Here is a 26,267-nt window from a genome sequence, read left to right on the forward strand (position 1 = left end):
AATTGTATGTTCTCCCTCATATGTGGACTTTAGATCAAGGGCAAATACAGCAAGGGCATTGGACTTTGGTCACATGATAAGGTGAGAGCACACAAGGGAGGTTATGAGGATAGGTAAGAAACCCAAAAAACATGATAGTATTTGATGTCCTCAATGCAAAGAAACTAATGCAGAAACTGTAAAGTGACAGTGGCCAATAGGAGAAGCGGATCAGGAACTAGAGAAAAGGTCAGTTCGAGAAGAATCAACTTAGAATGTAACACATATGAACATAAAAGCAATGCGAGGAATCTCCCTGTATAACTATCCTTATCTCAACTAACAAAAACCCTTTGTCCTTCTTATTATTGTTCATACTCTCTCTTCAACAAAATTAGAGATAAAGGCAAAACAGTTTCTGCCTGAAAGTGAGGGGGTGGGGAGGAGAGGTAGGGGGTGGAGGAAAAGGGAGGGGGGCGGGGAGGAGGGGGGAGAAATGCCCCAAACATTGCATGCACATATGAGTAAAGGGAAAAAAAACAACAAAAAAATACATGCAAAATCTCTAGATAGAAAACTATAAAACAGTACTGAAAAAATTTTAAAGAAACCCCAAATAAACAAAGGAATGGGTCATATTCCTGGATCAGAACACTCAATCTTATAAAGACGTCAAGTGTTAACTGACATATAGATTTAATGCAATCCCATTCTCAACAGCAGGAGCTTTTCTTTCAGAAATTGACAAGCTGATTCTAAAATACATATGGAAAAGGAAGAGCCAAGAATAGGCTGGAGGATTTACACTGCCAGATATCACAGCCTTCTGTAACACTTCAGTACTTAAGACTTAACCATAGGCACAAGGATAAACTGACCACGGAACTGAATAGAGTCCAGAAATAGACTCACATGTCTGTCACCTGGTTTATGATGGGATAATACTAAAGGTCAGTGAGGAAGGGATGGTATTTTTAATAAATGGTGCTAGGCCAATTGAAAAAAGGACATTATTATGTCTTCCTTACCAATACAGAAGATCAAGGTTACATGAATTGCAGATAAATGTGAATGGTAAAACAAGACTTTAAAAGGAATACATCATTGTGACCTTAGAACAGGCAAAGATTTCTAAATAGAACACAAAAAGCCCTAACTATAAAGGGGAGAAAATTATAAGCTCGACTACATTAAAATTATAAATGTCTATTTATTAAAAGAAAACACTGAGAGTTAAAAGTCATCCCATCAAGTGGGAGAAAATAAATAAATACTTGTTTACACATCACATAATCAAAGACTGGTGTCCAAACAAAGAACTTCTAGAAATTGAAGAAAGGCTTAAGCTGCCATACACTAATGTAAATTACTGCACTTTGTAAAATTGATTGGCAGTATCTTCTATGACCCAGTGACTCTGACCCTGGGTAGACACTCAACAGAAATGTGTTCCTCTTTTTTTTTTTTTTTAAATCTGGATGCAGGTTACATGAAATTGTACATTTTCTGAAAAATTCATAGGACCGTATCCTTGGTACCTGGGTATTTTTGTGTTTTTAAATTATGCTTTGGTTAAAAAAAATTAAGTGAACAGCCTTGTAGAACACAATAATTTATATTTATGGTTCAGCAAAATTATAAATTATGACCTGTATTACTTGTACTTGAAATTCAGGTCTGTCCCAAATTGAAACCATGAATAATAAAATGAAAATATTCACCATATTTACTGCCTACTATAGAATGGTTCTTAAGATTGAAGTCTTTAGTGATAGATACCTGGAACTGAAACTCATCTCTGCCACTTACTGTGTGACATTGGGCAAATTATTCCACTTTTTTTGTGTGCCTCTATTTCCTCATGTGTAAAATGGAGATAGTAATAATGGCACCTACCATAAAGGCTGCTATGGGCATTCAGTAAGCAAACACGAGTAGAAGGTTTAGTGCAGTTTCTGGCACACTGTAAGCACTCTGTAAGTGCTGGCCATTTTTATTAACGTTAATGTTTGCTTAACAAATACATGGAGATCACTCTGCACGGCACAGAGCTGGTGTCCAGAGATGATAGAACCGAAGAAGATAAAATAATTAAGTCCTATGGATTTAAAGCCCTGGAGAGTTTAGGGCAACGACCCACACATACTACACAGTCCATAAGCGCTTGTTACTGCTGTCGCTGAGACGGTCACCCATTGTCCTTCCATTTAATTTACCCTAGAGACCACACTGGAGTTAGGGAGCCTACACTCCCTCGCATAAAGGTTTGATCTGACAGCTACAAAGAGCTTTAACAGCAATGGGCTGCGAATCTGAAGATGAGAAACTGGCAGGTCCATGAAAAACAAGTTAAAATAATGTGATCATGCAGTCCCTAAGGATAAGGTGGTGCTCCTAACCCACAGGAACAGAGCTAATGAATTAAAAAAAAAAATCAGTTTCTCAGATTGTTATTTAAAAAAAAACTAAAAGACCTTGGATGACCATGAATATTTTGGCAATGCATGTATTTTTTCTAAAGGAAGGAAGGTTACTTTTCAAAACGCAAAGTTTATCGAGTCTGACACCGATCCATTCTCAAATGTTCTTTTGACTCCTCAGCACACACCAAAACTAAACGAGACTCAGTTTCATTTGAATGCACCATTGCCATGGTTTCAAAAAATTTGAAAAGCCCTTAGAATTAGTTTTTGAGAAGTGAAAGTTGACAGATTCCTAGAACCCCCTGATTCAATCAGCCACCAGCTCCTAGCGCTCTTTTGAAACGCTCTTATTACTATTCATGATTATGCCTTGTTTCTGGAAAGTTCACAAAATGAAAACCAGCCACTGAATAACGGGCCTCTTTCTTCTAACACCTGGTCATTTTGGATTGGCTCCATAAGTCTCACGGCGTCTCGGGAAGCCCCCTGCAGGTGGCGCGAATCCGCCGGCTCCTCGCGCGCAATTAGTGATCCACGCAGGGGAACCTGGAACATCTCCCTCCGAACCCACGCAGCATGCGGACAGACGCCTCCTGGCCACGCCCCCCGTGGCCACGCCCACAGATGCTCCGAGCCTGGCGGCCGCCGGGATCTCAAAGGCCGGAGGCGGGACTCACCCCTTGCCCCCGGGGTCTCCCGGGTTCCGCCAATCAGAGAGCGCCCTGTTGGCCATCCGCAGCCTTCTGCGCCCCTCCCACTCCCGCCGGCCTTCGCGTCCCAGAATCCAAGATGGCGGGATCCAGGCAGTTTGGTCCCCAGACCAGAGCTCGACAGCTCTTCTGCACCCTGCTGCTGTCGTTCAGTCGTTTCGTCGGGGGGGACGGCATGGGAGGCGACCCCTTGTCCGCCGGGGCCGCGGGCACCCCGGCCGAGCTGCCACATCGCCGCTTCGAGTACAAATACAGCTTCAAGGGGCCGCACCTGGTGCAGAGCGATGGAACCGTGCCCTTCTGGGCCCACGCGGGGAGTAAGCCCAGGCTGGGAGCGGGAGGGCCTGGGTCCCCTCTCCACCCATGCCGCTTCCTTCCTCCAGGGCCCTGCGGTGCTGAGGGTGCCGTTCTAGCCACAGCGCACCATATGTGCTGTGGCGAGGACCTCAGCATCCCACCTCCAACTCCTCCGGCCCGCAAGTGCCCCGCCTGCCCCGTGCTGACCACTCACCGCCCTTGACCTTCCCTTCCTCGATCTCGCCAGTATTTGCGTTCGATCTAGAGGTGTTTTGTTACTTCCTACACCCAGCACTCAAGCTCGCTGCTGGGTGTCACGTTTCACCCCGACGCCACGTCTCTAAGAGACACACTCCCCACCCCCAGCCATCCCAGCCCGACACCTCCTGCAGCCTCTGTTCTCCTGCTTTCTTTTCTCCTGGTGTTGTCCGTGGTTAGGTTTGTACTCCATTCCCCCGGACAACTCCAGAGGTGGCATAGATTGGGCTGGGAGTGCTTTTTAAGTCTTTGTCATTCTTCAGCTGTTGGAATTACACTTCGGTGACTTGGTGTGTGGTCTTTGATCTTTACATTATGTAACTTTATAGTGACACTCGTGCCTTTAAATAGGAGAAGGGACATGCTTCTTGGTATCGTTTCTGAATCTGAGACTTAAGAATAGCTTATCTTCTCTTTTTAAGAAACAAATTGGAGGGGGAGTGAAGTAATTTGTGCTTCAAGATTCAATTACTCTGTTTAGGCACTCTTGTAGATGAAAGAGCCTTGCTGGAGCTCTTTTGAGAAGACAACATATCTGCACTTTTTAGTATGTGTCATCTGACTAAAAGAAATCAGCCATAGCACTTGTCATGCCATGAGCTCTGTGCAGTGACAATCAGATAAGTCCTGTGAAACAAGGAACATGCTTTTCTGTGTCAGGAGAAGCTGTAGTAATTTGAATATTATCCTTATGTGTGATTAAGCAGTCATTTATATAAGGTTTGTGTATATCATTTTAGATTGTTCAGTGCTTGAAACAAAATGTGTCCTTACTAGAAAGTAATTACTAAGTAGGAAGCACACTTTTTAGGAAAGGCCAGTTCCCTCAAATTAATGTGTAATTATAAGGTGTAAATTTCAGTTTAATTTAATGACCAAGTCATTAAGTATTTGAAGCAGAGTGCAATTATGTTGCTCAGCAATCCTTTATTATAAGCCTGCTGGGCATTTTTTCCAAGATAACATTAATCTTAATACCCAAGATGATGCCAGACATGTTTTGGGATCTTTTGTTTCTGTTGCTCTTTCTGAAATGATGAAATTCAGTAGTGATGATGGATTTGCTCACACTTCTTTTCTGCACCTCTCTTTTGTTTGCCTGCTTTTCTGTATCTTACATTTACACATCAGCAATGCTGAAATTTCAGTGTTTGGCTCTTCTAAATTTGAAGTGAAGACAAGTATTTTCTCATGACTTAACCCTGTACTACTCTGGGATCACAGTTACAGACACACCTTGCTTTCCTTGTTACTGTCATTTTCATCTTAATGCCATTATTCTTTTTTTTCCCCTTTTCATTTGGCCCTGTGATTCATTTAAAACAGAAATAGAAAAATTTAGGATTTAGCTAAGCAGCCCTTTACGTTCAGCTCCAAATTAGGATCAAATCTATGGTAGTTCTCTTTCTGAACTTTTTCATTTTTTTTTGTACATCATTACACATCCTTAGGTTCATAAAAGAAAACATAACATTTCTAACTCTGTAGCTCTCAAAGCTCTTTCACCTTCATATTCTGATTTGATATTTAGTAGGCAAAGCAGATGTTATCTATTTCATAGATGGAACAGCAGTGTTCAGAAAGGCTTAGGTTATTGGAAAAGGTTACATAGCCTGTAAGTGTCAGGACAACTGAACTCAATTTAGGTCTTCTGATTTTTTTTCTAGTACCCTTTCCATAATGCCCTCCCACAACCTCTGAGAGTTTGAAATTGATAACAGACTGAATTATGACACTATAGTAGTTCAACTTTCCTTTTTGTCAGTGTTTCCTACCTGTAAAGTGATTTTATAGTTGTTTTATTTCCTGGCATAAATGTCAGAATGGCTAATATCTGAGAGGATATGGTAGAATTGTTAAAATTTTATGCCTCATAGGTGCTTTGATAATTATATAGTCCAATAATAGGAGTACTGAAACATTTATAAGCATACCTGCTTTTATTGCACCTTGATTTATTGTACTTGCAGATATTGTGGTTTGTTGTTTTTTGAACAAGTTGGAGGTTTATGACAACCCTGTGTCCAGCAAGTTTTTGACACTGTTTTTTCAAGAGCTCCAGATGCTCTTTAGCTTTTTTAACAGTATTTTTATGTACAGCATATTGTTATTAGACATAATCCTCTTGTGCATTTAATAGACTACAGTGTAGTATAAATATATTTTATATGCACTGGGAAACCAAAATACTAGTGACTTGCTTTATTGTGGTTTGGAACCCAACCAGAAGTGTCTCCAAGGCATGCCTCTGTATGCATTTATATAATCACTTACATATCTATGAAGTTGTTAGAGAAATGGAATAACTTGCCCAACATCAAACAGTCAGTAAGTGGTGGCATTGGGACTTGAACATAGCCTAGAGTTGAAAACACTATCTGGGGTCCCTGTGTTCTCTGAGAATCTGCCAGTGTGTATTAAATTGAAATTCAAGGGCTGTGGGCATGGCTGAAGTGGTAGAGTATTTGCCTAGCCAGCATGAGGCCCTGAGTTCAAACTTTAGTATGCCAAAAAAGAAAATAATTGAAATTTAGTTGGCCCTCTCCCTAGAAAGATGTATATGTGAAGACTGTTTTGCATATAACTCTTGGGGTATTTATGGAAATGATCAAACCCAGCCCCTTCATTTTACAGGTGAACATATGCTGAATCCAAGAGGGTAAGAAAATTATTTATTCAAAGTCACAGCTGACCTGAGACTAGGAACAAGTCTCTTAATTCCTAGTGGTATGTTTTTTTCACAATGTTTGAGCTTTCTAACATGTAAACTGGCACATTGCAGGCTTTTAAATAATGTGCAAGTTTTTGAGGTATTTAAAAAAGAGAGTATGAACATCAAATAGACATTTTGCCTTTTCATTCATTTCCTCCTCCCTGCCCCTTGCTCCTGCAATTTTTAGTGTATGGTTATATGTTTTAATTCTTTTCTTTTTTTTTTTTTCAGCAGTATTTCATTGTTCAAAAGATGGGAGATGTTAGCCCTAAGATATCAAAGTTGTAACTGTCAACATGAAATTATTTCCTAACAAAACTATTATACAGATTACTAAGTTAAAATTTGATCTTTATAGGTATATGTAGCAGTTCAATGGTGATGTGTTGAATTTTGCCTAATTATAACTTAAAGATTTTCCCTCATTTCTGCTGTAGATGCTATTCCAAGTTCAGATCAAATTCGAATAGCACCATCATTAAAAAGCCAAAGAGGATCAGTGTGGACAAAGACAAAAGCAGCCTTTGAGAACTGGGAAGTAGAGGTGACATTTCGAGTGACTGGAAGAGGTCGAATTGGAGCTGATGGGCTAGTATGATCATTTCAGTTACTTAGAAAATATTCATGCTTATGCTAGCATAATCTACATTGGTATAAACGTACATACCACTGCCTTGTAACTGTTCCCTGTTATGTATTTTCAGGCAATTTGGTATACAGAAAATCAAGGCTTAGAAGGCCCTGTGTTTGGATCAGCTGATATGTGGAATGGTGTTGGAATATTTTTTGATTCTTTTGACAATGATGGAAAGGTATATTTGTTACCAGAAATGCTACCCCATGTTAATGTATCTGCTAGTAAATTTAGCTTATGAGAAATACAGCTTGACTGACACTCTGATGAGTTTAATGGTAGAGTATGCCTCAGGCAATAGTTAGTCTCTTTTTAACAGAGAATTTAGCAACTAAGAGCTATGCAGACAAAGTTCTTCATACACAAACTTGAAATCATAATGGAGTCCTAACTAAAGCTTTTCAGTGACTCACCCCCTCTACACCACCATTACCCTGTATATGTTTAGTAATTATCATGGATAAGCGTGAGTCTTTAGATGTATTCAAGTGCACAATTACTACTAGCTCATATTCATGTCTTTTCATATATTAATCCCTTTTTTTGATCAGGCTAATTTTTCTGATGATTTCTCCTAATAAAACGTATATTGGAAACATTAATTTCGGGGTTAGCAGCCTTAAGACTGATGATCTTCTGTTTAGCTGGTTGTTTGTCTACTGGGTTTTAGAGGCCATTGTTAGCAATTTAAAGAACTTTAGTAACCATGAATGCCAAAATCCTGTTACGTTAAATTTTTGAGTCTAGAAGCTTACCCATGTAAGAGACCTCACAGTGTATAAGAATGATCTATAACTTTTGATTATGGACTTTAAAACAAATGCGTTCTTTTTATTTTTAGAAAAATAATCCTGCTATAGTAATTATAGGCAACAATGGACAAATCCATTATGACCACCAAAAGTAAGTTTGTGATTTTTACATTATCTCTCATTTCAGCTTCTCTTTAGAAACTCTGTGAAATACAGTTTCACATCTGAACACTGAACTAAATCTAAACCAAATGAATTAAGATTATTCTTTTTTGTGAAATGTCATTTTGTAACTTAGTGAAAAGGTTTTACTTGAGTTCTGTCTTTAAAGTTCTTCCTGTGAATCCCTTCAAACATAAAGATTTCAAACACATAAACTATATTTTTATTTAACTTAAAATTCTGTAACACTTTTAAAGATATGTAGAATATTGCTGGCTCTCCATGATGGCATTAGCCATGTTTTTTCATCTTTACTAAAAGAGGTCTTTCAAAAATAAAGGTTAACCTCAGCCAGACTAATGAGTGACACAACTGATGTTACCTTATTCAACCTTAGTATTGCTTCATTTAAAGAAGTGGATGACAGAGCTTCTTTATATGTGTAAAGTGCATGGATTAGGAATGTCCTTTTTTTTTTTTCCACATTTGTTGTAGAGGAATTATCTCTTACCCAGTCAGTGAATCATAAGAAAACTTCCTTGTTCATGCCCCAGGTTACTGTTTTCTACCTTGGTGATTTTCAACCCTGGTAGTCACAACTCCCTGTCTAAAATAGAGGTGCCTAGGCCTTTTGCCTTCTGTTCTGCTTCAGTGGACTTGGAGTCAAGTCTATGGATCTGCATTCATTAGAGCTCCATGAATGATTTGGATTCTTCCCTGGTGTGGAAGACCTGGTCTCATGTACAATAGTATCATTCTCCTGCCATTAACACATGGTGACCTTGGTTCCTTGTGTCACCCATGGTTTTCACAAGAAAAATTTCTGTGCCATCCTTTGTGTCTTCTAATAAATAACTTGAAGTATCCTAAGACTTGGTCATAACTTGGTATTATTTAATCTTCCTGGATTTTTTTAGATGTTGAAAGCTTTCTAAGTTTCTGTGTGTGTGTTTTCTCTCATACTATAGTGATGGTGCCAGTCAAGCTTTAGCAAGTTGCCAGAGGGACTTCCGTAATAAACCCTATCCTGTCCGGGCAAAAATTATATATTACCAGAAAACACTGACAGTAAGTAGCAGTAATCAAGTGAACAGTATTGTAGGATGGCTTTTCTTTTAGAAATTTGAATTTATTCACATATTCTTCAGTGTTACTCTAAAGAATAGACGTGGCTTCAGAGCTAGTGTACGTGGGCATCTGTTGCAAAACATTGCAAGTAGGTTTGCATTTGGTCAGTAGATGTTTAAGCATCTTGCTGTAGGCCATATGTTCTATCTACATCCAAGTCCTCGGATATGAATATGAGTAAGACAAAGGTCATTCTCCTCAAAGAGCTTATAGACTGATAGATAGGGCACACGTGTTCCTATGCAGTGTGACAAAAGCTCCAACCCAGGGACTCTTATAACCCTGTGAGATGGAGTAAGGAAGGTCAAGAATAGTTTTTCAAAATTAAGCTGTGCCTTAAAACAGGAGCGGGAAGTTTGGGGGTGGAGGTGGGGTGTGTGTACATGTATTGTAGACACAGAAAGCAGGCATAGGGCCTGGAGGGAAACTGAAATATTTGAGGGAGGAAAGTAATTCAATATGGCTTGAAGATAGAGGAAATCTGGGACAAGAGAGATAGACATTGAAAGGTTGGTAGTAACAGGCCTTGCATGGGGTGTCCTTCAGTTTATCCTAAAAGAAATTTTAACAAAGTTCATAGTTTTAAGTAAGAAGTGAAATAATCAGATTTGTAACTTGAAAGAATTTGACTTAGTTGTCAATGTTCTTAAAATTGTATTTGTGAAAGGAAAAATACCTGACCTCTAAAATGCCATGCCTTGTGTTTTGTACTTCATGTGCAGTTTTTCAAACAGCCCTGTTGAATAGGCATCTCTCCATTGTGAATGTGGGGAAGTTGAAGATGGGAGAGTCTAAATAACTTGGACATTATCATATTATGTAGCTAACAAAACTTTGATTTGAACCCAGCTCCTTATTAGCTGTAAGACCCCACTTGTCTGAAGTAAGGTGGTGGCAGAGGGAAAATAGAGCAGAAATAAAGAGCATTGTCACCTTTGCTCTTTCTAGTAACCTACGAGAGTCTAGTTACCCCACTAATTCATAAAGAGGAGCTTGTCTTGTTGAAATAATCTGTTTAATTCTCAACCAGCTATAGTTAAAAATAAATTTAACCTATTAATTTTAGTTCTGCCACTTAGGGTTTCAGAAGAAGTCTGATCTCTCTTCTATGTGAACCATTCAAAGAAGGTGAACCAAATTGCATTTTAGAAAGATTTTTATGGAGATTGTCAAATTTTTCTCTTTTTAAGCCTTTAATACATAGTGAACAAGAAAAAGACCATCTTAAGAGAAATGTCTTATAGCATAATGATACCAACTAACTGAGATTACTTTAAATTAACCTTTATAATGATAAAAGGATGCAAGATTGAAAATTATTAGCCATAAAATTTGACTAAGTGAAATCCATTTTATAATGTCTGTTTAAAAGCTGTAACTATAGTATATCTTTCTAGGTAATGATCAATAATGGCTTTACACCAGATCAAAATGATTATGAATTCTGTGCCAAAGTGGAAAATATGGTTATCCCCCATCAAGGGCATTTTGGAATATCTGCTGCCACAGGGGGTCTTGCAGGTAAATCTTGCTATCTTTTAATATTGAAAGTTTGTGAATTGAGTTTTATTGGTAATAGTGTATTTGGGGATTTGTGGACTTACTTAAAGACTATTATAAAAAGACTTATTTTAAGACTATTTGGAACCTTCCCCTGGTTGTTGTTACATTCGTTTGCTGTGTTCGGACTGTTGATTCTCTCCTATGTGGTTCTGTAGGTATACAGGTTCTGTAGGAGTACGTACAGATGAGTAAATTACAGCATCAGTTTGGGTGCTATTTTATAGCGAAAGAGGCAAATATACTTAATGTCGAGACCATAAAAGGTTAAATGCCAAGTGTTTTAGGATCCGGAGAGTAGTCACATCACATATAAATGAATTTGGCTACATAAGGAAATGTTATTTGATGACCAAACGCTAAACAAAGACACAAGATAAATGAAGTTGATAGGATTTTGTGTTTCTATGATGCATTATAGTTTTTAAGTGCTTTCAAATATATGGACTGTTCTGTACAACCCAGGGACAGAGGAAGGAGAGATCATATTTTTCCTATTTTTAGAGGAGTTTGCTAAAGCTTTGATGAAAGAGGTGTCTAAAGATCACAGTCATGGTCAGTTCCAGGAAGAACTTGGTCTGGATTTCTGATTCCTACCTTTTATGCCCTACATTTTTTCTTCAAATTACCTAATCTATACTACAGTATTAGAATTTTCTATATAATCTTTCTACATCTCCAGATCTCCGTAAGAGTGGCAGATAGTGCAAAGATTACTGCCCTCTTGACATTAATTGTTCTTGGCCTGTGATGTGACGAACCCAAATTAGTATTTTAGTTCAATTAGAGGCTCCATCTGCTGAGTCCCTTTCTTTAGATGAAACAACTTGAAATTAATTTGATTTTGTATGATTTTAGGTAAAATAAAATAATTATTATCTTTCAAGTGAGGAAAGTAAACATGAAAGGCAAAAAATGGTGTATGCCATGAGAAAAATTCAGGTCAGACAATGAGAGAAATACATAAACAGTGTTTCATCTTATTTGACAGGACATTATCCATTAAGGACCTTGTGGGAAAATATAGGAGGATCTTAGTGCCAGGATTAGGAATTTGGGCTTGTTGTGACCCTTACCGGACATTTATTAAACATCTGTTATGTGTTAGAACACTGAGACTTCTGATTTAGGGTTTGAGAAAGTGAATTTAGACTATTTCTGGTATAAATCTTGGCGATGTTGTGTCTAAGCCCACAGAGCTCCATCGCCACTAGAACTAATTGATTGGTTTTTAAAGCAGTAAATATGAAGTAAGCTCACAACTCTAAAGGAGTCTGTTACAGAACTTTCTCACTTCTTTTTCCTTTTCCGCAGATGACCATGATGTCCTTTCTTTTCTGACTTTCCAATTGACTGAACCTGGAAAAGAGCCAGTAAGTGCAGACCGTGTTTTTTCAGTGTATTTTTAATTTCCAGTGGTATTGCCTGGTGGCTAACTGGGAAAACTGACCTAGGTGTGGGTCTTGTTTCTTTACCTACTGTCCTGGTCATGTACAAGTTACTGACCCTCTGTAGTGTGCTGTTTCTTCATTGGCAAAACAGGTGTTTGTCCGTCCTGGCTGCCTCATGATGTTGTAAAGATTAAATGAGACGGTGCACTTACGGCAAGTGCTCAGTAAATGGCAGTGGTATTAGTTTTGGTGGTGGAATTTGATTGCTTATGATTTAAGAAAGGAATAACCTTCTAGCTAGTGGTAGAGCAGTGAGCATGAAAATAAGAACATATGTTGGGATGTCTCACTAGTTCTGTTTTTCTGATCTATTCTTAAACTCCAAAAAAGCCTACACCAGATAAAGAAATTTCAGAAAAAGAAAAGGAAAAGTATCAGGAGGAGTTTGAACACTTCCAACAAGAATTGGACAAAAAAAAGGAGGAATTCCAGAAGGACCACCCTGACATCCAAGGGCAGCCTGGTGAGTGGTAGCAAAGCTGATGTTGGTGCTGCAGCTGCAGCCCTGGCTGCATATTGGATGCTCATGTCTATGTGTTGCCTGTCTCTTCCCTGCTCTCTGCAGTGGCACATTCCATATAATTTCTGGAAACAGCATATGAGCAAATCTTGAGTTCATAAGATTCTGCACATCTTAAAAGTGAGAGTATGTCTTAGTGAAATGTGAGCAGAGTCCCATGGTTATGTGGATGAACAGGGAGCCACTAGAATGGGAGCTCCGCAAGGATGAGGACTTTGTCTTCAGTGCTGTGCTCTCTAAAGCCAAAACAAAAATCGTGACAGTGCACCCTAGTAGCTGAGGCTTAGTAAGTATTTGCTGAATGAAATCATCCAGGGTTTATGTCTCTCCTTTTGATGGTGTATTTTCCTCATTAACATAGAGATACTACTTGAAAACTATCCAAATTGTTGTGAGGAGAAAGTGAAGTGATAGCTGCTTCTCCTCTCTTACTACTAAGAATCCCAGACTTTAATGATTGAAAAATTTAAATTCTAGTCTAAGCCAAGTAATTAAGATATCATGTGTTACAATGTCAAAAATCCAACATGTTATGGCCAAATATAGTGACTTTATATTTTCTGCTAGGTTTTTTTTACTTGGGTTGTTCCCAAGAAGCAACAAATGATATACTTAATAACGCCTGTCCGTAGCCTTTGAGCATTGCATAGTGTATTGTTCTGTAGTGATGAATGGTATGATTCATAATTGATGAAGGTAAAAATGAAATACAAATGTTTTCTTGAATTTGTTTCAAACATTACATGATTTGTAATCATATTCTGAAGCTGATTGTACTAAGCATGTGAAGAACAGAGCTTGGTGAATTTTGGCAAACGAGCACACCTCATCTACCCATCATCCACCCAAGATCAGTGTGCAGAATATTTTTATCACCCAAGAAGTTCACTTCTGGCTCCTTCCAGTATAAAACCCCCTCTCCACAGAGCCCACCACTCTTGATTTCTAATACTTGAGATTAGTCCTCCCTAATAAAACCACACACTATTATGAATTAAAGAGAAAATTACTTGTAAATGAAAAAGTTCAGACCTTATTTACAGCCTAGAGATGCTAAAAAATAAATAGTAATTTTGTCATGATTGAATTAATTATCTGCATATTTACTGTTTAGGAGATTATACCACTATGTTGCTAATGTCCTAATTTAGGCATATTGTGGCACTTTGGTCATTTACAACATTTCAAAACCACATACCTGTAGGTGGTTCTAATAATTTTAATTTGCAATATTTTTCAGCGGATGACATATTTGAGAGTGTAGGAGATCGTGAGCTAAGACAGATCTTTGAAGGACAGAATCGTATTCATCTTGAAATCAAGCAGCTGAACCGGCAGTTGGATATGATTCTTGACGAACAGAGAAGATATGTCTCTTCCCTGACAGAGGAGATCTCTAAAAGAGGAGTGGGGCCCCCAGGGCAGCACAGGCAGGTGCGCTTTCAGAACCCACAGATGTGCCTTAGTCTCTGCTGGAAGGGAAGTAGAAGAGAAAGGCTACTGTGTTCTGTGTTCCCATAGAATGTGGCGTATTGAGCCGGCTGGCCATCTTTTTTTCCTCCAGATCGGTCAACAAGAGCTGGATAATGTGAAAACTCAGCATGAGATTCTGAGACAAGTAAATGAAATGAAGTAAGTATATAAAGTAGTGTCTCTGTTACGTGATACACTTATCCTAAAGAAAAGTCTGCGTACACCATATTATTGTAATCCTCTGTGAGGGTAAAAATCACAGTCTGGTTTCATTTTTATGAATGGAGGGATATAAATGCTAGAATCTTTAATATTTAAAAATTGTAAGCTCCTAAATTTTAAACTGTTTTAAGCTGAAAAAGACAAAAGTAGAAACAAATAGGTTTGTTGTAGTTACTTGATAGGGCCAGGTTGTATGCTTATATTTAGAGAATATGGAATAATATGTAACAACTCTATGAGAAATACTAAGGGAATATGCCATTTGGCATTGTGTAACTACAATACAAGCAGACTTGATGCAGGAACTTTTTTTTCTGGTCCTGGGGCTTGAACTGTGGTTGCTAGATAAGCATTCCCTTGAGCTACACCCCCCAGCCCTTTTTGCCTTACTAAGTTTTCCCATAGGGTCTTGTGATCCTCCTACCTATGCCTCCTGAGTAGCTGGAATTACAGAGGTATGCCACCATGCCTGCCTTATTCTTTGAGATAGGTGTCACTAACTTAAGCCCAGCTGGACTTAAACTGCAAACCTCTTAGTCACCTCCCAAGTAGCTGAGATTACAGGTGTGAGCTTCTTTTCGATGTCATGAAACTATTTTTAGGAAAGATATGTGACAATCTCTTTCATTCCCATCTTGTATCCTAAGAGAAACTGATCAGAGAGTTTGAGCAGAGAGAAGATATTATGTTCATGGAATGCTGAATTACATATTTCTAAGAGAATGGTTCACTCATGCAGCTAGTTAACATCTTTCAATGTCTGGAGCAGAGAAAACAAGCCAAAGTGTCATGTTTCCACAAGTTAATCTTTAGAACACTGCCTCATTTGGTACAACCCTTGACAGATGAGAAGGTAAAGATCAGTTCTTTAAGGACTGGAAAACAAGCAGGACAAGAACAGAAAGTGATGCCACCTGGCATCTAGAGCTGAAAGGCACTCAACTTATAGCTGAAAATTTGTATTTTTTAATTTTGCTCTTTGGCATTTAAAAAAAAAGCTTTCAAATTGTGAACCCATGATCGCCAAATAGTTGAATTACTCAAATAGCTTAACTTTAAGTGAATAAGTAACATACCATTTTAAAGAATATTTTTATCTAATTTTAGATTTTGATGGCTGTAAAAATAGTATAGGTTTCCCATCTTTTACCTAGTTCTCCTAATGGTGATGAACATTTTGCCAAGCCAATCTTCTTTATCTATCTCACCAAAAAGTTCCCAAACTTAAGGGTAGTTCACCACATAAATGTCAGTAACAGGAACGCGTTGCTGCTAATGGAGCTTGTGAAGTACAGCTAGGTGAACTGAGTTGGTATTTTCAGGTAAGTTGAACTTCATATTCATTCCTTTATTAATAAACAGGCCTGTTACATTTCTGCCATTACTAAAGTATTTGTTATTCTTAGTGCCACGCCAGAGGGCCCACTCAATGGTAGAGCTCTTTATTTTTATCTGAACAATGGACATTATATTCTGAAGTCAGATGTAAGATGAAATGTTGCATGTAGTCAGAATTACCCTTGAAATGATATCACATTGAATTTTTTTTTTGACGGTGGTACTGGGATTTGAACTCAGCTTTATGCTCGCTCGGCAGGCACTTGTACCATTTGAGCCACTCCACCAGCCCAGGATACAGCATTGGAGACAATCACACCATCCCTCAGTTTAATAGACATCCTGCTTTTTCTTAATATTGGGAACAGATAGGTGTTTGGGGTTTTTTTTGTTTGTTTGTTTTTGGTTGGCCTTTGGTTGAAGCACTAGGTTTGTATATCAGGGGTCATTTGATATACTGCTGTGAGGCAGCCAGACTGGTGGCTCATGCCTATAATCCTAGCAACTGGGAGGCTGAGATCAGGTGGATCACAGTTCTAGACCAGCCTGGGCAAAAGTTTGTGATACCTCATTTCAGTAGGTAAAAGCTGGGTGTGGTGCTCATGCCTGTCACCCCAGTGAAGATAAGAAGTCTAAAATTGGAAGATCATTGTCCAGGCAGCCTGGGCAAAAAGTGAGGCCCTCCAAAATAACCAGAGCAAAAAGGGCTGGAAGCATGGCTCAAGTGCTAGAGTGCCTGCCTACCAAGTACAAATCCCTGAGTTCAAACCCCAATACCATCAAAAAAATACCACCTATGGAAAGAAATAGGCACATTGGTGTTTGAGAGCATCCAGACCCTTCAGATTCTATGATTTGCCAGAAAAACTTACAGAACTCAGAAAAGCTGCTACACTCATGGTTATGGTTTATTACAACAACAGAAAAAATAAAGTAAAATCAGCAAAGGTAAATGGTACAGAGAGATTCCAGAAAAAACAGGAACAGAATTATAGTTCTCATCTGGCTCACAGACAGTGCAGGCTGTCCCCAGTTTAGAATAGTTCAACTTACAATTTTTGACTTTGCCATGGTTTGAAAGTCATATGCATTCGTTAGAAATTGTTCTTCAAATTGTGAATTTTGATCTTTCCCTGGGCCATAATATGTGGTATGATGCTCTTGCAGTGGCATCTAACCACTGATCCCACTCAGTCATGAGAGTAAACAAGCGGTAGTCTATAATACTGTGTTCTAAGCTGTGATGTTCTCTAGGCTGAGTGTTTTACATGGATCTTAACATACTTTCAGTTTGCAAGAGTTTATCAGGATGTAACATCTTCAAACATAAAGTATCATTTGTGGTTCTCCCAACAGCAGTGGGAACACATGTGCAAAGTGCTGTAAACCAGGGAAGCTCACCGAAACCTTGGTGTCCAAGGTTTTTATTAGATGTCATTCACATAGGTGTGAAGCACCCACGTGGCTGACTTTAAATAGTTTCCAGTCCCCCTAAAGACCTAGGCAGACAAAAACAGATAGTAAATCACAGTGTTTGCACAAACTCTGGCCAGGACTGAGGCCCCAGGTGTACAAAGCTACTGCCATCAGGCAAGATATTCCAGGGGTTCCCAGGTCATGTCCTGCAAGCTGGTCAAGGGCATCCTGAAAACCTTTGGACTGTACAGGGTTTAGACACCCCAGGCCTGCTGAGTAATCCTTTACTGTGGAGCTTGAATATCTGGGAGATTTCTTACTACTTTATTAAATAGTAGCATCCATTATGTTATCTGTATCCACTTACACTGTTGTTTTAACATAGATTATTTAGTAGCAGTCTCTATGTAGGTATTTTTGGGCAACCTTTAGTGAAAGACAAAGGCAGAATGCTAAGTTGTAGTTTTACACAATATTTCCCAATTTTGAAGACAGTTCTTTTAAGTATTTTATTTTGTTTTGTTTGTTTGTCTTGTTTCATTTTTTGAAACAGAGCCTGGCTATGTAGCCCAGACTGGTTAAGGTTGGTCTCGAACTCTCTATCCTCAGTCTTTCAAATGCAGAGTTTACAGGTGCACCACCACACCTGGCTTCTGTTTTTGTTTTTGGTCTTACTTCATTTTTTAATGATCTAATATTATTGAACTTTAAAAGGTTAGCCGTTTGAAATCTGTGTCTAAAAAAGAATCATCTTTATAGTGATTTCATTATATAAAGGGATTTTCTGTTTTAGGAACTCCATGAGTGAAACAGTCAGACTGGTCAGTGGCATACAGCACCCTGGCTCTGCAGGAATCTATGAGTCAACACAGCACTTTATGGACATCAAGGAGCACCTGCACGTAGTCAAGAGGGACATAGACAGCTTAGTGCAGCGGAATATGGTAACTTGGTTCTTTCTCCTTTTATATTGCCATGGTCATCTTTAGAAAAGAAAGAATTTATATTCTGCTTTATTCTACTGGAAATACATTAATGTTTTAGTTAGTGCTAATATTCAAGGAAGGATTGTCCCACACGTTCCAAGTGTCCACATTTTGGCTTCCTAGTTGTTTAAGGTAGAAGAACAGTTCCAAAGCAGGTAAACCTTGAGGAGCAGAAGCAGGAGGTGGAGTGCTATATGTAGGCTTCATATAATGCTTTAATGAAAATGTTTTCTGAGTCCTGTTTTAATATCTTCTCTGATCCACGGTTTTAGCGTATTTCCCCCAAAGTTCTGATGTGTACTTAGTTTTCTTGTTACCTGTATTTGTCAACAGTCAGGTTTTATGGGATTGGATTTGATTTTTTTCCTCACTCTGCTGGTTGCCTTGTTCAAGACCTATTTGGAATATGTTTGATTCATATTTCCTGGTCAGTCTTACTAGAAGCAGAACACCCACTCCCTTGTATTTCATACGGGATTTTATCTTTATTTTAGAGCTGGGACTTGACCTCAAGGTCTTGAGCTACTGCTTGTGCTATGTCCCCAGCTCTTTTGTTCTCTTACCTTTGCCCAGCCTGGCCTCTAACTCCACCTCCCTCCTCTAGCTCCCAGGTAGCTGGGATTACCAGGTGTGTATCACCACGCCTGGTGTTATCTTTTTAAAATCCTTTTAAAAAAAAAAAAGTTTGATGTTCCTTAGGAAACATGTTAGATTAATATGGTAGTAATAAATAATATTAAATTGACTTTCCCAAAGTCATCAGCTAGTGTGTGGTTAAGGGAGAAAACTTAGGCCCTCAACTTTTAATTCTGTTTGCTTTATATTTTTGGACACTGCCTTTCTTAACCCTTTTTGGGAGGCTGTACTGGGGTTTGAACTCAGGGCCTTATGCTTGCTAGCAGGCACTCTCACTTGAGCCATGCCTCCAGCCCAACCATGAGTTTTATTAATGTTTGATATGTATATCTTTCCAGAGTACTAATTTGACTAATTATAATAAGAGCTCTTTGCTTTATAGCCATCCAATGAAAAACCAAAATGCCCAGAACTACCACCATTTCCGTCATGTTTATCTACGATTCACTTTGTCATATTTGTAGTGGTTCAGTCAGTGTTGTTCGTTGGATACATCATGTATAGGTAAGTCTCTTGATAAAATTCAACCTAATGTTCCTGTATCTGTTTCATTTAAAGTACTTAGATTAAAACTTTCAATATACCTATAAAAGTAAATATATACAAAGCAAATACTACTTTTAGGCTTTTTTAGTTCACATTGGGAGGACATGTATAGAGTACATGCTTTTCTTAACATATTTTATGCTTCTAATAGCATTGGTGTTTTAAATCTTAAAGCAATCCTATTTCTTTCCAAAGTTAAGTATATAGAACCTCTCAGTTTTTCTTTCCTTTGTTTTTAGGACACAGCAAGAAGCAGCTGCCAAAAAATTCTTTTGACCACCATTTTCATTTGTGTACATCATGTATGTACGTATGTTCAAAACTGTTGTCTTTTTAGGGAATTTAGGTATTTAAATTACTTCATAGTCTAAATTATTAAATTTTGTATAAAAGGACTGTTTACACATTGATTTTCAGTGAGAATAAACCTTAAAGACAACCACATGTAAATGTGTTCATAGTTCATAAATGTGTTTGAATATCAGTGAATTTCTGGTCAGTGGAAAGAAACTATTGACAAGTAATAACAGAAATGGTGATAGCCCCTGCATGTGAGCATTGCGCTAAGTATCCAGTACTGGAAGTTTCTTAGTTGCCCTCCTGACTCCCAAAATCTGAGGTCTAACTAAGAGTTCCCCATCATGCATATTTTGTAAGCAGTCATTTTCAGAGATCAGAATTTCCTGCTCTTAAACCCTGCAGTCCTTTAATCTTTATACAGCTCCCTCTGGAATCAGAGAATATTTTGTCTGACAGCTTTGGGATGTTGATAATAGGCCTCAGAATATTTTGTGAAACGTTTTTTGCCTCTACTATATTTCACTTGTATAGTAAATTTGGAGGGAAAACGAAATTGCTGCTTTTGTCTAAAAAATCATTTTGGTGAAAACATTCCTCTGATAATGACTTTAGTGGGTATTCTGCCTGGTAATGTACTCATTTCATGTTGGCCCATATTGAATATCTTCATTCCAATGTTGTCGATTCAGTATTATTAAAATAATTTTTACATGTTTAGTTTAAGGAATTTGTCTCCATTTCATCCAGCATGTAAGTCAGTTTATGCTGCATGTTCTGAAGAAATTTTAAATTCACAAAACCTACCACTATTTTCTGGTTACATTACTCCATGTCACCCAGGGTTAGTGACTACTTGTTTACTCTTAAATCAAGGAGATATTCATGGAAGAAGTTTTAGGATTTTCAAAGGCAAAATTTGAAAAATAGAACTATTTCTGATTTCTTCCTTTTATTGCCAGCTCTAAGGGCATTGTGAAGCACTTATTAGTAAATTTAACCATGAAATGTTAGACTGGAAGATTTTATAGCCTCTGTACATAGTTACAGATATTAAAGAAACCATCTGTAAATGACATTTTTAAATGCAGATTTCATTTTTGTTTTCATAGCTGATGTAGACTTACTTTTGCTGACTGCAAAGTACTTTTCTTACATGTTTTATCTAAAACGATTATCTTTCATTTGCCATAGGATCCAGAACAATCCTGCTTTATAAAGTAGCACTATTGAATTCTTCCAAGGCTTCCTGAGTTTGCTCTCAAATGTCATTTACAGAGTGGGCTCCGACCTAATATATAAAGACATGATGGAGAAATGTGCATTGTGGCAATATCTAACTAGCACTGTGTGTGCAAATAGTCTTTCATTGCTTTTTATGTTAGTGTTTATCCTAAACTGAATGATGACTCTCTGCTTCAGTCAGTTCAGCATATAAAATGGTTCTCTCACATGTTTCTTTTGTAGTGTTAATGTTTTTAAATTCATGTTTCAGAGACAGCATCATCACAGAATTTACTCATATTCCCTGAAAAAAATTAATACTTTCAGAAGAATGTTTAAGTTGTAGACTATGAAACTTGAGAGGTCCTCTTGAGATAAAAGGCTGCCAAATCCAGTATTACAAAGTCCATGGTCACATGTGCCTGAACATGAAAGGAACACAGATCTATGCAGTGCACACTTTTCAGGCTTAAATTCAAGGGGAGTCATTCTCGTCATTTCTAACACAAGTACAGACAGCCGTTATGAAAGAACATGGGCATGAATCCTTCTTTCCTTAATTTGCTCGACAATGACTCAGTAAAGTGCTCCATGCAGGATGTTTGTCTGTACTGTTTGAAGCTTCACTTTCCTCAAAATCATTGACTGAGTACTCATTTATGAACAAAAATGTTTGCTCTGTGGAAAAATCAGTCACTGCCAGAATTCTTTCATTTCTGTACTGTTTTGTATAATTGAATTAATTCACTTCTCGCACACCAGCAAGTATTTTACAGGTGCCTTGGATTAAAACAGAATTCATTTTAAATTTTAGATGTAAGTCATTGTGTTTATAAAGCCATTTCTGATACCCTCAGTTAAATGTACCTATTTGTGTTCTAATTGCTTGACTGTTTTATTCAGTTTGAAACTTTACCATGAACTCACAAACAAAATAACCAGTGTTTTTTTGTGTGTTAAAGATATGTCACCATTTCTAAAAACATGGTCCTTAGACCATTTGCATGGAGTGCTTGTTAAGAATTCAGATTCCAGGGCCCCATTTCAAGCCACCTGCATCAAAACTCAAGGGTGGGGCTTCAGAGATGAGTGTTCAGCAGGTACATTGGATTATTCTGAGCACATTGTGGTTGGAAACCACTACAGTGGGGAGTGGACAAAAAGATAAGAATAGGTGTTTTGTGGTTTAAAACTGAGCTGAGAGCATAATGACATATTTTCATTGTCAATGAAGTTACCAGTGATCCACAGATTCTTTTAGACTACAATTTATTTAATGTTCATTTTACTAAAACTCTTGGTTCATTAGCAAATACTAACTCCAGGTTGTTTCCTGTTCCTCTTTGTTACTCTGGTAAAACTTAAAAGTCATCTTCAGATCTTGGTGAAGCCCACTTGCTAACACTTAATTGCTTTCCCATTAGTGATGTGACATTTTATCTCACACAACTGTGCTTTTTGATAACTTGGGCAAAACAAATTACTTGAATAAGGGATTGCCTTCTGCTTTGCAGAGATAAAATCTTTGTAAAGAATGCAAATGGCAGTTGTGAATATGAAGATGTGATTATATCCCTTTCCGTGTGTTTACTGAAGGGGGTAGTTAACAAATTATTATATTGGAAATTTTTTAATTTATAAGATCGAGTATAAAATCAACACTTGCAACTTTTTAGATCTGTATGTTGCCTGTTTAATATATTTCTTTTATGATATTGCTTAAAGCTTAAAAGGGTTTTCTGTCCACTGTCTGTTTCAATTGGGTAACATTTTGTCAAGTTTTTTTTTTTTTTTTCTGATTGTTATTTGATGCTAGCTGGAATTTGAGAAATGACATTGACCTTATTCAAATAAAGAAATATTTTAGTAAATTTGCTTTTAACTTCATTGATCTCGGGCAATAAGCAGCTATTTGTTTTCCAAACCATCCCTGATTTGTGATCTGTTTTGTTTTTCTGGGTCCTGTGCTCTACCCTATATGACCTAGATGGCCTGCCTCCTGTGCCATCAGCTTATGGGATTGCAACAAAGAAGGTAGACATGACTGGTGAATGGTTCCCCTTGCTGGTAATGAAAAGTACATGTTAGTTAAAACAATGTTTTTGATGTTTTCACCTGCAACAACCAAATGCTGGCAAAAATGCAGTTGTCCTTACTAGTTAGTGACAATTTAAAAAGTTTAACTTTTTTGGCAGGTACCATTTAAGCAGTTGGTGGAGCCACGGGGTCATATAAATACTATGTTTGAATCTGAGCTCTTCCACTTATATAGGTGACTTTTAATGTCCTCATCATACTTATTTCACGTGGTTGTTAGCATGGTAAAGGAGACTTTATAAAGAAGGTTCAAAAAATAGTATACTAAGTTTTTGGACCACCTCTTCTATAAACACAAAGAAATGCTTATAAATGATTTAAATCCATAGATGGGTTTGAAAAAAACTATCAGAAAGAACTTAAAACCTGATCAGGGAGCCTGTGAGGTACAGAGGTGGCAAGAACTAGACTATGTAGGCCTTATACACCGTGACTGGAGGTTATGCTCATTTGGGATATTAGAGACATGGCCTTGTCCCTGGAAACCCAAGGAGACTCAGGCCTGAACCGCTTTAGTGTCCTAAAGTTAGGACCCTGGGAAGCTGCTCCTTTTGTGGGATCTCTTACCCACACTCCAGCAGCTCAGAGAGGACATAAAGAAGCTTCTCTTTCTGAGGTTCTGGGCAGGGAACAAATTTCCCCATAAGAAACTGAAGCCCTGGGCTTATGTTTTATGTCATAGCACACACACAACCTTCATGATGTAGGTTGGAATCCAGGAGGAAGCAAAACAAAAGCATGCATTAGTAATAAGTCCACAAGCAAAGTACAGAACAGCTGTCTTAAATGAGCTCTAAGACATTAGATACACCAAATAAGAAAAATGTAAAAGAATGACAGCAGACAGTAAGTGAAAAACAACACATCCAAGAATCTGAGAGAATAGAACAGTGATAAAGACAACTTATGTGCACTTAAAATGATTTGAAGACTGGATGTTCTTCAAAAGAAGTCAAGGAAGGGATGGGACACTAAAAAATAGAACAGTTGGAGTTACTAAGAACCACCCAAACATCAGATTAATTTGGGTACCAGATTGGACACAGCTGAAAAAAGTAATTGAAAAAATAAGAATGTGCACAGATTAAGATGTTGGAAGTGGAATAGACTGGCAATCAATGAGGTACAACATTTAGCAAGGCTCTGGAAGAAATGGAGAATCATGGAAGAACTTTATAGATGTAATAGCTGAGAATTTTCTAAAATTGATGTAGACACATGCATATCTGGAGAATCCTGAATCTAACTGGTGTGAGGGGGTGAGGGATTAGATGAGCTTCCCATGGAAGATGTTACCTGAGCCAAATCCTAAAGTATGTGTAGACATTGATTAGCGACGCAAATAGTAGGGCCTGCAAGTGAATCTACACCAGGCAAACAGACAAGGTGATGAACAAAAGCCTGGATGTGAGAACCTGTATGCAATTGTTAGGCTGGAGAGTAGAACGAATTGATGGGTGGATCTCAAGTTAAGTGGGCTATCTTAAAGAGCGTAGACTTCTTCCAAAGGGCAGAGATGGGGCATGAAAGTTTTAAGCAGACAGGACTTTTGCATTTCAAACATAGCAATCTCTGCTTGCTTCATGGAGAACAGATGGGAGTAGAGTTGAGACTGATGCCAGTTGCAGTGGAAATGGCCTGAAGAAAAGGCCAAGACAGTGAAAAATGGAAAGTTAGAAAATTTATGAAAACAGTAGACATTATCTTAGTTCATTCAGGCTGCTATAACAAAATAACACAAATTAGGTAGCATAGAAACAACAGAATCAATTTCTCACAGTTCTGGAAAGCTAGGAAGTTCCAAGATCAAGACCCTGGAAGATTGGGTTTCTGGTGAGGGGTTGCTTTCTAGATGGCTGTCTTTTTGCTTTGTTCTCACATAGCAAAAGAGGCAAGAGATGGCTTGGCCAGCTACTCAGTGACATTTGATGTTTTCTTTTCCTCTGAACCCCTTTTATTTCCATTGGGTTCTGCTGCTCTGATGGCCTCACCCCCCTTGTTGACTGTGACTGCTCATTCTTCTAGATTCTGCCATTGCCATGTCAGCTCAGTGCAGCACTACCACCACTTCTGCCGTGGTCTGTCACCAGACCCCAGTGCCACTCTTAGACACAATTATAGTCTCCAGCCAGATACGGCAACCACTCCACCATCTGGGTCAGGCACTCTCACTGTTGCCATTTCCCACAGAGGCAATGGAGGCTTCCAGAAGCCAGGCTGTCAGGGAGTGTATCAGAGTTCTAATGTGTGTATAGAATAAGGTATTGTCTCACATGATTATGGAGGCTGAGAAGTCCCAGATCTTCCTGTAAATTTATCACCCAAGAAAGCCAGTGGTGTAGTTCAAAGTCCTGAGAGCTAGAGAACAGATAGTATAGATTCCATCCCAGTCTGAATGCCTGAGAATCAGGAGTGCCAGTGATCAGGGAACTGTCATTGTCCCAGTTCAAGCAGTCAGCCTTCCTCTGGCTTTTCATGTTGGTCAAGCCCTCACAGATAAGATGATGCTTACCACATTGAGCAGGGCCATCTGCTTTACTCTGTCCACCAATTCAAATGCTAATCTGCTTTGTAAATACCCTCACAGTAACACTTAACCAGATATCTGAGCTTGGCCAGTAAAATTGGCACAAAAGTTAACCATCACAGGTAGATTTTGGCCAAATGGAGAATGATTTTCATCCATTGCACGTTACTTCCTGTTAGAAAAGTACTGAAGCAGTAATATGACAGAATTCTCAGTGAGAACAGCTGTTAACATTTAATTACAGGCCCATCTTTATAGAAGATAGTCAAAATGAGTTCATGGGTCCTGTCCAGGGTAATCTGAGTGAAAGACATGACATTCAAAACATCCCATGCCTCTGAAAACTAAGACTTTCAAACCGAGGCAAGCTTATGTGTCTGCTCTGGTTGAGTTTGTCTAAAGACCTCCTCAGCACTTCATGCAAATAGGTTAATTGCAAGTCACCCCACAATTGCTAAAGTTTGCCAAATATATCTGAACTCCAAGCGTGGGCATAGCTCTGGACAAACTGGTCAGCGCTCCCCATATTAGGAAATTAGTCTTAGTCCCCAGCCCATCCATGTAAGAAGGACATGGAAATTTACAGCCACATCATGGAGGCCACCATGTCCTGCTGAGTGTAACAACTGAGTTTCATGCCAACTCACTTCTCTACCAGCACATAAGTTCTGTGACAAAGATGCGGAAAAGGATACCATCATTACCTTGCCGAGAAGTGACATCTATGTTCTGAAGTAGACCAGTCACAAAAGTACTAGCCAGAGATATAATACTGTGGGAATTTTGAAACAATGCCAGGTACAACATGGTTGAATATTACTGGAAGGTTGGAAGGGTCAACGTAGGATACATTTCCTTAAAATGGTCACTTTGGGAGATAGGGTTAAGATGTGTTTGGCACCGATAGTGTCCCAAATG

At 38.4% G+C, this 26,267-nt stretch overlaps 1 protein-coding gene across 4 annotated transcripts; it reads left to right on the top strand.

The window, feature by feature from the left end:
- Nucleotides 1–3,158: 3,158 nt before the first annotated feature.
- Lman1 (lectin, mannose binding 1) lies at nucleotides 3,159–22,596 on the top strand. 4 transcript variants are annotated; one of them, XM_074069701.1, is made up of 14 exons: nucleotides 3,159–3,429; nucleotides 6,818–6,972; nucleotides 7,085–7,192; nucleotides 7,856–7,917; nucleotides 8,897–8,996; nucleotides 10,454–10,577; nucleotides 11,931–11,989; nucleotides 12,398–12,530; nucleotides 13,828–14,021; nucleotides 14,152–14,219; nucleotides 17,830–17,980; nucleotides 19,041–19,162; nucleotides 19,444–19,510; nucleotides 20,696–22,596. In XM_074069701.1, exons 1-13 carry the CDS (start codon nucleotides 3,192–3,194, stop codon nucleotides 19,478–19,480), a joined length of 1,551 nt encoding a protein of 516 aa, XP_073925802.1. In that variant the 5' UTR covers nucleotides 3,159–3,191; the 3' UTR covers nucleotides 19,481–19,510; nucleotides 20,696–22,596. The 4 variants fall into 4 exon arrangements, with proteins under 4 accessions (XP_073925802.1, XP_073925804.1, XP_073925801.1 ...); XM_074069703.1 differs by having other exon boundaries at nucleotides 20,997–22,596; XM_074069700.1 differs by having other exon boundaries at nucleotides 19,444–19,506.
- Nucleotides 22,597–26,267: the final 3,671 nt, after the last annotated feature.

The sequence above is a fragment of the Castor canadensis genome, chromosome 4 (genome assembly GCF_047511655.1).
Source record: "Castor canadensis chromosome 4, mCasCan1.hap1v2, whole genome shotgun sequence".
Taxonomy (NCBI): domain Eukaryota; kingdom Metazoa; phylum Chordata; class Mammalia; order Rodentia; family Castoridae; genus Castor; species Castor canadensis.